The 12,797-nt window shown below is 34.0% G+C and overlaps 1 protein-coding gene and 1 long non-coding RNA gene across 4 annotated transcripts in view; one reads left to right on the forward strand and one right to left on the reverse strand.

The window, feature by feature from the left end:
• AGPS (alkylglycerone phosphate synthase) overlaps positions 1 to 12,797 on the forward strand; it is a 144,145-nt gene that overhangs the window by 108,038 nt on the left and 23,310 nt on the right. For all 3 annotated transcript variants that reach the window (XM_045033989.1, XM_023259484.2, XM_045033991.1), the window contains exons 15-17: positions 1,845 to 1,914; positions 4,041 to 4,102; positions 8,949 to 9,038. In XM_045033989.1, coding sequence (XP_044889924.1) covers positions 1,845 to 1,914; positions 4,041 to 4,102; positions 8,949 to 9,038 — 222 coding nt within the window. The remainder of the gene's footprint in view (positions 1 to 1,844; positions 1,915 to 4,040; positions 4,103 to 8,948; positions 9,039 to 12,797) is intronic.
• Positions 8,966 to 12,797, reverse strand: part of LOC123379183 — a 30,080-nt gene continuing 26,248 nt past the window's right edge. Inside the window, exon 3 of the long non-coding RNA XR_006583343.1 lies at positions 8,966 to 9,824. This is a non-coding gene — a long non-coding RNA (uncharacterized LOC123379183). The remainder of the gene's footprint in view (positions 9,825 to 12,797) is intronic.

Below are 12,797 nucleotides of genomic sequence, written 5' to 3' on the forward strand. Positions count from 1 at the left end.
AAAAGAAGCCTACTAAAGGTTCATATCTATTATTTCTCACCAAATATCTGCTTAGAATGCACCTTCTCAAGGATTCCCAGCGCAGGTCTCTTGCACCATTTGCTAGTCTTCACTCTCTTTCTACCACTAGGCCCAGAATGAATTGTTCCTATTTCCCAGCTCAGTAGTGCTTTTTCTTTCTTGGACTCAGTATCTGACTGCTTCGTATCTATGTGAGGTATAGGCTCAGATATTTTCCTCCCCGTGCTTGCCACAGCAATTTTCTGACTAGTTGCTTTTTTGTTTTGGAACTTTGACTTCCTACCTCTCACCTCAAATCCATTTGTATCCAACCCAGAATTATATTGTTGCTTTTTACTTTTCACTCGCAACTGCTTGACCTAGGTTCTGTCTTCTTTGCTCATTAACATTCTAGTAATACGAACAACCCCTCTTGTTTCATCTCTTTGCACCCCATCTCCAAGTGGTTCTAGACTAGAGCCGCTTCCATCAAGTGTTTGCCACTTCTCTGGGTGATACTGATTCGTGTGTATGCAGCTATAAGGATATCTGATTTGGCCTATACATCCTAGCCTACAGTTGCCTTACATTATTTGTATAGCACAAGGGCACATCTATGTTGTTCACTTACTATGTTTACTTACTGCCAAATCCAAGCAAAACTTCAGGGGAAGGAAGAACTTCACCATAGGTGTTAACTGAAGTAATAAGAAAAATGATTTTTCCGGAAGAGGTGTAACTAACAGAGGCTCAAGACCTGAGTCTTGGGCAACACCATGGTTAAGGGTTCAGCATACTGAGACGAAGGAGGAGCAATTAGGGTACTGAGGGGAGAGGCATGGAAGTTAACCATCCATTATGACCCAAGAAAGTCACAGTTTTCTATCTGGTTTTATTGAGGGATTTTTTTTTGGTAGATACTTTGGGAGTTTGTGGTAAGTTTTCTTTAGTTGACTAAGAATAGTTAAAATTTAATTTCTGCCTGATGATGAAAACAAGCAAAATTAAAAGCTCTTTACTGAAGGTAGTAAAATCAATAATCATTTTTAGTCTTTTAACATAAGAATGACTTTCACAAAGCAAAGTGCTTGGACTGAATTATATGTTATATGGGATTAGTTCTAATTAGGTCACCAAATATAATTTCTGTGGATAAAACTACTTTCAAATTGAAATGGATAGTTGATGTGTTCATAGTAATAAAACCTTACCTGTTTGTCTGGTACTTATCTGTATGCTGCTTCATAAACTTTAATATTTCTGTGTAAGTATGTTTTGTCATACTTTTCATATTTTCATAAAATAAACAGTGTGTCTAATACTTCATATACTATGTACCCAGGTATTCAGAAAACTTCTTGGTATTTAGAAGATATAGTCAATCATTATACGTCTTTAAATATGAATAGGGCTATAGTAACACATGAATATATGGATAAAATATATGAATAAAATAAGTATTTTAAGTATCTTGGTATGCTTGTAAAGATTATTAAAGTTTACTTAAGCTTGTTTCTCATGGCTAGTTCTCTGTACTTTTGTCAATGTTGGTAGAAGTAGTTGAGTTCATGAGTCAATTTTATTAGTTTGATGGATGCAAGTTTGAAATTAATGACCAAACTGAAATATTAAAAGTATCTTTAGGTTTTTGTTCTCCAAGCTTATTCTTTTGACAACTCTTTGATATATTTCTGATAAATTAGATTACAATAAAAATGAGATACAGTATAATATATGTTAATCTGTTAAACAGTTACCTTGAGGTGTTATATTAGTTTGGTTATTTTTGTATATTTTTCATAAATACATATGAAATATATTAACAGTTTGTTCTTTAATTACAGTGGGTTGGCAATTGGAGAAGATAATGGACAGAGAGGTTATTTGCTGACCTATGTCATTGCGTATATTCGAGTAAGTTATCTCATATTTCCTTGTCAGTTTATATTGCAAATAATCCTTTTTCTTACTTTGAATGAATAAAATTATTTTCTTAAGTTTTAACCTAGTATGATGTAGCACATCATTTGACATGAATGTAGGACTGGCTACAAACCTTCAGAATCCCAATTAAATCTTCCATATATTGCTTTTGAGGAATTTGAAGATTATATAGATCATTCTCCTCTTTAAAAGAATGGTAACTTTCTCTGTCTGGAAGTTGAACATGCTATTCCTAACATTGCTTGGTTAGAATCGAGCTGTCTTATTTAGCACCATTTCTCACTTGATTCATAATCAAGTTTTAAATATGTATAATCTTTCTTTAACTCATTAAAAATTGGTATTTAACTTGATTCTAAGTAGTAGTTGGTTCACTGGTGATGATTACTATGTAGAATTAAAGAAATAATTTGTATTTGGGCTCTAAAATTTTTCTAATTCCACATTTTCTACTTGTGAGAAACTTTATTAGTCCAAGAGTCTACTATACTTGTTGATATGAAAGTATTCTTTCAAAAGTTTATTTACTTATTTTGTTTTTCTACTTTGGCTGTAATAAACTCAAGTTTCTTAGTTGTTTTCTGCTATTGTTAGGGTTATATTTTTTAAATATTGCTTGTTTATGTAATTTGAAAGGTCTTATTTTAAAACATCATTTCTCAGATATCCTATTGAGAATTTGACTTTCCCAAATACTGCATTTTCTAATTTTTCACTTGGAAATTGTTCTGAAGGAAATACTTACATAAACTTATATAAAACTTGTTTTTACTTCTCTAGAAAGCTTGAATTGTATTCTTATTTCAAAACTAATCTTAGGTAAGATCTAAATTTTAGGTTGCAGTGAATTTGAAGCATATGCATTTTTCTGGGCACTCCATTCCCCCACGCTGATAAGGGAAATTACATTTATTGCTTGTTTGCTATGTTAAAAATTGTAATTAAGAGATTTACAGATCATGAAAAATAATAGATGATTTTAGGTCTTATAATAATGTTTACCTCCATAGACTGTTACTACCTCAGGGTCTCCCATAGTAAGCATTTTGGTTATCCACAAGTTTTTGTTTGTTGAGCATTTTCTAAGTATATTGACCATTTTCCCATATTACTAAATTCAGAATTCTAGAAAATGATGTGTAACTGTAACAAATACAGCTTACACACTGTTAAAACTGAATCAGAAGCAGTATTGAGATGGGAGGGATTGTTTTATTTTTTATTTTCCCAGTGCTTAATACCTTTGTCACCACATATGTGTTTACTGCGTAAATGAATGCACAAGAAAAAAGTATCACATTTTAGATCAGTAATTTGGGGATTTTTCCTGCCAACCAGTGGTAGAGTTGAAGTGAATCATTTTACTAGAAGTGAAAACTTAACATTTATTGATTTTTCTGCTTATAAAATATTCTATCTTTGCATCTCTGGTGGCTTATGAATTGCTCTTTCCAGTTTTGATATTAAAACAGAATTGTATTCTGGGTATTATAAGTTACTTATCATATAAGCATTATATCTTATGTGTTATAAAATATATTTTCCTAGCAGAAGTGCTTCCAGATATCCTATCTTATTTAGTTACTACAAAGAGAGGCACTATATTTTCTAATTTGTTTTTTAAAGAAAAGTTGATTTCAGGAAAGGGAGATCTACCTTCTTCCTTTGGTCCCCCCTGCTCCTACTTTCCTGCTGCCCTGGTCCTTCCATCCTGATGACCACTTTTTAGTGTTGTTTAGTTTACTATTTAGGCTCCAAAAAAAATCTGTTCTGCTAGTATCCTCTACATGTACATAGACAGTTCTCAGAGGCTCCATTCCTTGGAGAAATATTTGAGTTCCTGCCATGTATCAGGCACACTGCCTGGTGCCAGAGATACAAAGAGAACAAGACAAAGTTCCTGTCCTCCTGGAGGTTGTAGCTCACACTCAAGGCCACTTTCCATTGCTTTTATGGGGTGGAGAGTAAAGAACAGTGGAGGTTAAATTAGAAACATGTGATATTAACAATTACGTGAAATACTAACAATATGACAGTATTCTTGATTCTTCTGCATCTGTTGTAATTTCTTGATTTTTGTGTCTTCTTTTTAATAGGACTTGGGTTTGGAATACTATATATTAGGAGAGTCTTTTGAGACTTCTGCTCCTTGGGACAGGTAAAATATAATAAAATGTCTCATATTATGCTATAGGAGTTGTTGAAATAATATATCTTTGTGCACAAATATACAAATTTTAAAATTTTTATAAAGAAACATTGAAACAAGGTGATCACTTTTATTTATATTAACACCTTCATCAGAATGTCATATTTGCCAGCTTTTTTTTTTATTTAGACAGATTTGTCCATGTCCCGTAGAAGGAAGGTGTTATTGAAGTCTATATTTTAAAGAATCTTAGTGAGCACTGAAGTGTCAGTCTATAGTTTTACTAGCTTTGATTTAAATTCTTAAGTGCTTAATATGCTTGAAGGTTCTCTAGAACATCCCCCAAAATTATAAACCCAGTGTTAAACTTCTTTTGTAATATATGATTTAGCTTTTGATTTTGGATGGTTACTATTAAGCAAGATCTTAACTTGTATTTAAGTGATTTCTAAAAGAAATCCAACTTAAGATATTATGTATAATTTCTATTTTTATGTTATGCACATACACATATACACAAATGTTGGTATACAAATATTGGTTAGGGAATTAATAATAAAAACCAATGAGGAAATGTGAAGTGGTTTTATTAAAAATGGACTCATGAGGGGCGCCTGGGTGGCTCAGTCGGTAACGCATCCGACTTTAGCTCAGGGCGTGATCTTGCGGTCCCTGAGTTCGAGCCCCGCGTTGGGCTCTGTGCTGACAGCTCAGAGCCTGGAGCCTGTTTCAGATTCTGTGTCTGCCTCTCTCTGACCCTCCCCCATTCGTGCTCTGTCTCTCTCTCTGTCTCAAAAATAAATAAACGTTAAAATTTTTTTTTTTTTTTAAATGGACTCATGAGTTAACTCAGTAATAAAAGCTGTTAAGATTGTTAGTACATTTTTATTCTGGTATGCCTTACATTTTATGTTTTCTTTATGAAATTTACAAATTAGGGGCGCCTGGGTGGCGCAGTCGGTTAAGCGTCCGACTTCAGCCAGGTCACGATCTCGCGGTCCGTGAGTTCGAGCCCCGCGTCAGGCTCTGGGCTGATGGCTCGGAGCCTGGAGCCTGTTTCTGATTCTGTGTCTCCCTCTCTCTCTGCCCGTCCCCCGTTCATGCTCTGTCTCTCTCTGTCCCAAAAATAAATAAACGTTGAAAAAAAAATTAAAAAAAAAATAAAATTTACAAATTAAATCAGTAATAAAGTACATGACAAATTCCCATGAATCTACCTTTTAGATATTACATATCTTAACATTTTTGTTCTACCCTAACTCTTTTTTTCCCTTCCCCAGAGGACTTTTTACTTTCTGCATTCATTCTTTGTCTACTATGGGTTATGACTTTTGGTGCATTGATGTTCATATTCCATGCATTGTAAAACAACAGTTTATAGTATCAATCTGTTATTCACAATTTTTGATAACTAAATTTTAACAAGGGGATAAATCTTGTAAAGAAAAAAATTATCAACTTACTGACATCTGACTGTTTTATACAGGTTATATATTTGGTTTCTTTTCAATTAAAACAACTTCATCAGCTAAAGTTTTCATAAATAAAATGAATGGAAAGCAGCTACATTCCTGATAGAAACTTTACTTGTTACCCATTTAACAAATTGTTTTTTCTCTCTAACATTTACCTAGGTAGAGACCATGTTTAGCAGAAACCCATGGAGTCAGAGTCTTCAAGTCTCACATGTTATTAGGTTGCTTAGCCTTTTCATGTATAAGTCTCTTAAGGGGTTTTTTGCCTTACTGGTTTTTGTGTATTTCTCAGTAGTCCTACCAAAATAACTGTATCTATTGAGTGCACAATGAATATTCTGAATAGACTCCTATGAATGAACTTGGGAATAATGTAAGAATGTAGCCTATAAAATTAGCTGTCTAAACAGTCTGAGTTGGAGATTTAAAGATTTTGGAGACATTAGCATGAGGCTTGTGATTAAAACCAAGGGAGTAGATACAAACCCTTATAGCTACTTTGGATGAAGAAAAAAAAGAGGACCTAAGAAGGAAGTCCAGGGAACCCCAAAATTTATTTTGTTTGGATATACAAACAAGAGCTAGCAAAAGAAAATAATATCTAGAGGATTTGGAGGAAAACCAGTGATGTGAAAGAAGCCCAGGAAAATTTTTTTCAAGTAGGAAATTGTCAACAGGGTTAAATTTGCCAATAGGTCAGACGAAAAGTTAAATGTATACACAGTTATGTTTATCTTACATAGAATGATTGGTCCAAGTGGACTGTGTTGGCTTTTGTACAAGTTCTATGCCAGAATACTTCAAGAACTCCCCTCTGGGGGCACCTGGGTGTCTGAAGTCAGTTAAGCATTCAGCTCTTGATTTCGGCTCAAGTCATGACCCCATGACCATGACCAGAGCCCTGCATTGGGCTCTGTGCTGAGCATAGAGACTACTTAAGATTGTCTCTCCTTCTGCCCCTCTCCCCCAGTCTCTCTCTCTCTCTCTCTCTCTCTCTCTCTCTCTCTCTCTCTCTGAAGTAAAAAAAAATTAAGAAAAAAAGAACATCCTCTGTACAAATCATTTCTAGAAAGTATCCTATTAAGGGTTTTAACCATTTGGTCATGTTATTTGTCCCATCTCCTCCTCATTATTATTGTAAATTATCATATATTATTATGTAGCACTTAAATTCCACTTTCTAGAGTCATGATAAATAACTTATTTATAAATTTATAATATTCATTAATCCCTGTAGCTATTAAAGCTTACTTAGTAGGTTTTATTTGCGTTTGAAGTATTTGTTTTACAAGTTGGATTTTCAAAATAAAGACACAATAAATTCCAATAATCTAAATACTTTAGTAGGAGATATTTTAAAAACATGCATCCTTACCATTCCATAGGTGAGGCATAAATAACACTGATAAATTGTATTTGTCTACACTCTCATAGAATTGAGCACAATTTAACTGAAGAGAATTGTTTTGTAAAATTAGAATTTATAAAACTTTCAGACACATATATTAAAAAAATAAAATTTGACATGCTAATAAAATAGCTAACAAACCATTAAACCCCTTTCCATATTTATATTTTAACCATATATTCTTTGTTCTTATTGGAAATATGGATAACTTTAATGTGTCTTATAAAGCATAATCCATGTAAATGTTATGGTTTTTATCAAATTGGCTCTCACACAGTCAAATCAGTCTTTAGACTAGAGATGGCCCAGTCTTTTGTGCTTGTTTGTTACCTTTTCCATTCTCCTGATTCTAAACAGACTAAGATTTGAAACACAGAATCAGCGTCAGTATGTTGTCAGGATGTTTATTGAAGAATTAGATGGCTTATATGTACCTTAGGAGTTTTATTTTCCAAATGAAACAATATATAGTAATAACAAAATATTACAGCTCACATTAAAAAATAGATTAATCTTTTGTCAGCCAAATCTTTTGTCTCTGCATCTCCAACCTAGAAGCTCTGATTGACATCTGTTTTCCATTTTAGAACTTTTTCCTGAGCATGTTCCCAAAGTATGAATGCATCACTATTAGATCTCTTGCACTCCGAAATAGGGCCTTAAAAATTATATCAAAAACTAAACAACAAAAGAAATCAGATGCCTTTATATTTTAAAACAGTGGTATCTTGGAGTCAAAATTAAATGGTGAAATATAAATAAAGTGTTCTAGTTAATAGTGATGTCCTGAAGTCAGTTTCTTAGTTTTGACAAATCTGTCATGGTTATAAACATTAGAGGAAACCAGGGAAAGAGGAACACTGTCTGTCTTTGTGACTTTTTGTATCTAAAATTATTTCAAGGGGAGCCTGGGTGGCTCAGTCGGTTGAGCGTCTGACTTTGGCTCAGGTCATGATCTTGCAGTCTGTGAGTTGGAGCCCTGCGTCAGGCTCTGTGCTGACAGCTCAGAACCTGGAGCCTGGTTCAGATTCTGGGTCTTCCTCTGTCTTTGCCCCTCCCCCACTCATGCTCTTTCTCAAAAAAATAAACGTTAAAAAATTTTAAAAATAATAAAATTATTTCAAATAAAAATTTATTTAAAAGAAAAAGGATTAATATTATTAAATATTATCAATCCCCCGTTCCCTTTATGAACTATTTCTTACTTATCTGTTTTCACTGACTCTTAATACCAGTCTAGCACAGCTTGATACATTGCTGACATCCAGTTAACATCCAGTAAGTCTTTGTTAAAGTAGATTTTAGCTCAGAGCTTGACAAAAGGCTATTGAACATTTGGTATAACCTCACGATTATTGACTAAATTATTTTTATATTAAGGGAAATATCTTAGACATGGACACAGATTGGTATTCCTGTCAACCCAGAATTGAATTTTCATTAACATGTTCATTATAGCTTTTTAAAAAAGCTTTTAAAATCTTGTGATTAAACGATCTCGCGGTCCGTGAGTTCGAGCCCCGCGTCGGGCTCTGGGCTGATGGCTCAGAGCCTGGAGCCTGTTTCCGATTCTGTGTCTCCCTCTCTCTCTGCCACTCCCCTGTTCATGCTCTGTCTCTCTCTGTCCCAAAAATAAAATAAAACGTTGAAAAAAAAATTTTTTTTTTAAATCTTGTGATTAAATTAATTGTGAAATTGGGTTTACCTAAGTGTAGGAAACTGCCTTCAGGAAGCTTGAGTGTGCTCTTCTGACTTCTGTCTTTTCTATGGCAAAAAGAGGGAGAACTTTGCCCCTTTGAAGCTATGAATGGAAGACTCAATTTGAATGATCAACGCTCTTGTTCATTCTTGACGGAATAAGTATGAAAGTTTCTTAGAATTTCTGACTTGAAGGATGCCAGATAAACTAGCATTTGTTAGAATTTTGTAATTTATTTGAAAACTTAATATTGTATTCAATTTTGTTTTCTAGGGTTGTGGATCTCTGTAGAAATGTAAAAGAACGAATAACAAGGGAATGCAAAGAGAAGGGTGTTCAGTTTGCTCCTCTTTCTACATGCAGGTGAGGTTTTTTGTTGTTGCTCTTTTACTGCTTATTCTGGGGGGAAAACATATTTTAATTAATGGAGAAATGTAATTCACGCCACCAGAAGAATAGCTTCAGTCTGTTCCATTTAGCAAGCTTTCCTTTCCTAAACTTCACTTTTGCCACCTTCTTAGGGTTGTGCCACTAGGGTTTTAGAGCAGTCCTGAGCCCTTTAGGAGTAGAATACCCTTCCATAAGTGAGCCTTCTACCCCTTCAGGACAGCAGGACAGTGAAAAGCCAAACCTTGGAGCCCCAGGAATAAGTAAAGGAGTGCCTTTTAATTCACTGAAATTATAAATCATGTATATATTCAGGAAACTATAATTTAATACATAGTCCACATCGCCTTTTCTTCAATAGACAAAAAGCACTTTAACCACTTTATTAGTTACTGATTCAATGAATGGGCATGGAGTAAAGGAATGAGTAGAGCAAAATATGCAAATGAAGATTAACTCTTTGCTTTCAATAGATCTTTCTGCAGTAATGGAAATACTCTTTATTTGTCCTGTCTGGTATTGGTGCCACAAGCCACATGTGGCTGTGGGGCTGTCGAAATGTGGCTAGTGTGACCGTGGCACTGAATTGTAAATTTTATCTAATTTCTAATAATTTAAATTTAAAACACTGCATGTAGCTGGTGTCTTCCATAGTGGACAGTTAACTGCAAATCTTGTCCTCTTTGTTAAATGGCAGCAGTCCAAAAGGAGGTTTTCTTGCGAAGGAGCACTTTGTATTCAATCACCTGATAATTAAAAGACCTGTATAAACACAAGAAGATTAAATGTATCAAGATTAAATCAAACATATGACTTATCTATAAAGTTATAGAATTAATTGGAATGGAGAATAAAGGGAAATCAGGACAGATTATGTGAAGGGGATCTTTAAAGTAGATGGTTCAGTCATAATCTAGCACTTTAAAATTTATTAAACATTCTGTGTTGTATAACTGCTTCTTTTTTTTTTTTTTTTTTTCCCATGTGTCAGGGAAGGGGGTTTCAAGAATATAACTCAATTAATTTGTAGAAACAAAAATTTTTCAATATAAGCACAAATGCAAATTAAGTAATTTGGGAAATAATATAATATCTTTATTGTTAAGTGCGCCAGATGCTGACTCTGAAACAGCAGATATGCCTCACCAAAATGGCATTTCTGTGTATTTCTATTCATGATGCTTGTTCTGATTTGCCTGGGATCACTTAATCTCAGCCTAAGAGGGCAGACTTGGGCCTCTTCCAGCCCAAGAACCAGGCCTTGCTGGCCTACTGTATTACTGTGGCAACTGCCTGCTTAGTTTTTGAATTTCTTTGTTTTGTAATACTATATGTGTCTGAAAAGTGAAAGCACTGTTTTGCTGTTTATTAAGAATTTAATCCCTTGGCGCTCTAAGTTGATTATTAGTAAAGCAGTGGTAATACCATCTACTTGATGAGACTCTTGTGAGAATGAATTGAGAAAGCATATGAAGGGCTGTATGAATGTCATTTTATTATTGTGAGGTCATTACATTAAACTTGAGGTAGACAACCTATACTAGAGCTAGTAAAGGAAATCTGAATATTTTTCTTCTCCAATGACAAATCCTCATGAAGGTATCCAATTCTTAAGTCTTTGATATTTTCATATAGCATGATAATTTGCATGTATTTGCTTTGCAAGACCAGAAATGTTTCTATATTCTTCAAACTGCTGTCTCTTCTGATTTTTTTTTTTCTTCTATCTTTTACACCCTCATCTTGTACTTCCCTGGTACCATATTGTGTTTCTTAGTTCTACTTATTGCCCCCATTGGGACAGATACCTTTTAGAATTTGCTAAATTTTTGTGCTTCCATTGGAGTAAGAGAGCAAAACTCTAACAAATGTGAGGAAATCATCTTTCGTATACATTAACTGTTCATGTCAACCAGAAGGATCTCTTTGAAATTGTGTTTTTTGCTTCTGTGTGGGAGAGACAGTCAGGGAGGGTTTAAAGAAGTATATTTGAGGTTGAATCTGAGAATATGTAAGCTAAAAATGTGGACTTAGAGATTATTGACTGGTCGTTTGATATATCTGAAGGATGAGAAAATAGGGGTCTTTTTTTATGCTAAGTGAAATTAGTCAGAGAAAGACAAAAATCATATGACTTCACTCATATGAGGACTTTAAGAGACAAAACAGATGAATATAAGGAAGGGAAACAAAAATAACATAAAAACGGGGAGTGGGACAAAAACATAAGAGACTCATAAATATGGAGAACAAACTGAGGGTTACTGGAGGGGTTGTGGGAGGGGGGATGGGCTAAATGGGTAAGGGGCACTAAGGAATCTACTCTTGAAATCATTGTTGCACTATATGCTAATTTGGATGTAAATTTAAAAAAAATAAAAAATAAAGCCAGTTAAAAAGAAAAAAAAAAAGAAAATAGGGGTCTTGTTCTGTACAACAAAAAGCTTATAACTTGGTAAACCTACTGGTGGCTTAGCACTAATCTTGGAGAGAACCTTTCCAAATAAAGGTGTAAGAATGTACATATTCTTTGTTTCTTTGTTTCTTTCTTTTTTAATTTGGAGATATATTTAAAAATAAACCTTTTATTTTAAAGTCTAAGAAAAAATTTTGTGTTTGTTTATTATGAACCCAAATTGATACTTAATTCTTCTTTTGACAGTCTAGTCTGTCAGGCCTCTTTACTATAGTTCAGAAAACAGATCAGGCCTAATAATCCAAGTCATTTGTTACAAGTAAAATTTGAAACGTTTTAAATAGTAGAATCTATTTTTGTGTAGCTGAGGATTTTTTTATTTTTTATTAAATAGCAATTTAACAGATTTTATCCCCACTTTCTCTTTCTGCCCTATCTCCCTATTTATCTCTCCAGACTCCCCCCCTTCCATTATCAGAATATCATTGTGATAAACCAGTACTTTTTTTTTTTAATTTTTTTTTTTTAACGTTTATTTACTTTTGAGACAGAGAGAGACAGAGCATGAACGGGGAAGGGGCAGAGAGAGAGGGAGACACAGAATGGGAAGCAGGCTCTAGGCTCTGAGCCATCAGCCCAGAGCCCGACACGGGGCTCGAACTCACGGACCGTGAGATCGTGACCTGAGCCTAAGTCGGACGCTTAACCGACCGAGCCACCCAGGCGCCCCAAACCAGTACTTATTGAACATTATTGGGAAGTAAAATATTCTGCCTCAGGACACCTTCTATAACAACACAAGTCTTGGTTTTTCAGAAGGAGCTCATAAAGTCTAAATAAGGATCTTCATTATGTATTATAGGTAGATGGACTTAGAGTAAATTTGAGATATGTCTTTTATTCAGTAGCTATTTTTTAAGAATGATTTTCTGATAAAAACTTATATACTCAGCTTTTATGATCATTTTATAAAACCAAAATTTTGAATGTACACAGTCTAGTTATTTGAATGGTTTTAATAAATGGGAGCTTTAAATATAGTTCTTACATCTCATACTTGATAAAAACTAACATTTCACCAGAGTTTGATTTTAGTTTAGTTTGATTTAAGCTGCTTAATAGTGTGGCCAAGGAGGTTATTGTGTGTTGAGTATAAATGTTGAATGTGTGAAATCCATTTTGTAAACTAGTTTTTAAAAAGTTATTCCAAAACTGACTTGAAATAATTCTAACTCTCATTGAAATTGAAGATCCCAAGGAAAATAACTAGCTGTAGGGTGCATTTATTGAGTTCATTTATTTCATTTTCATTTATTAAA

The sequence above is a fragment of the Felis catus genome, chromosome C1, assembly GCF_018350175.1.
Source record: "Felis catus isolate Fca126 chromosome C1, F.catus_Fca126_mat1.0, whole genome shotgun sequence".
NCBI lineage: Eukaryota > Metazoa > Chordata > Mammalia > Carnivora > Felidae > Felis > Felis catus.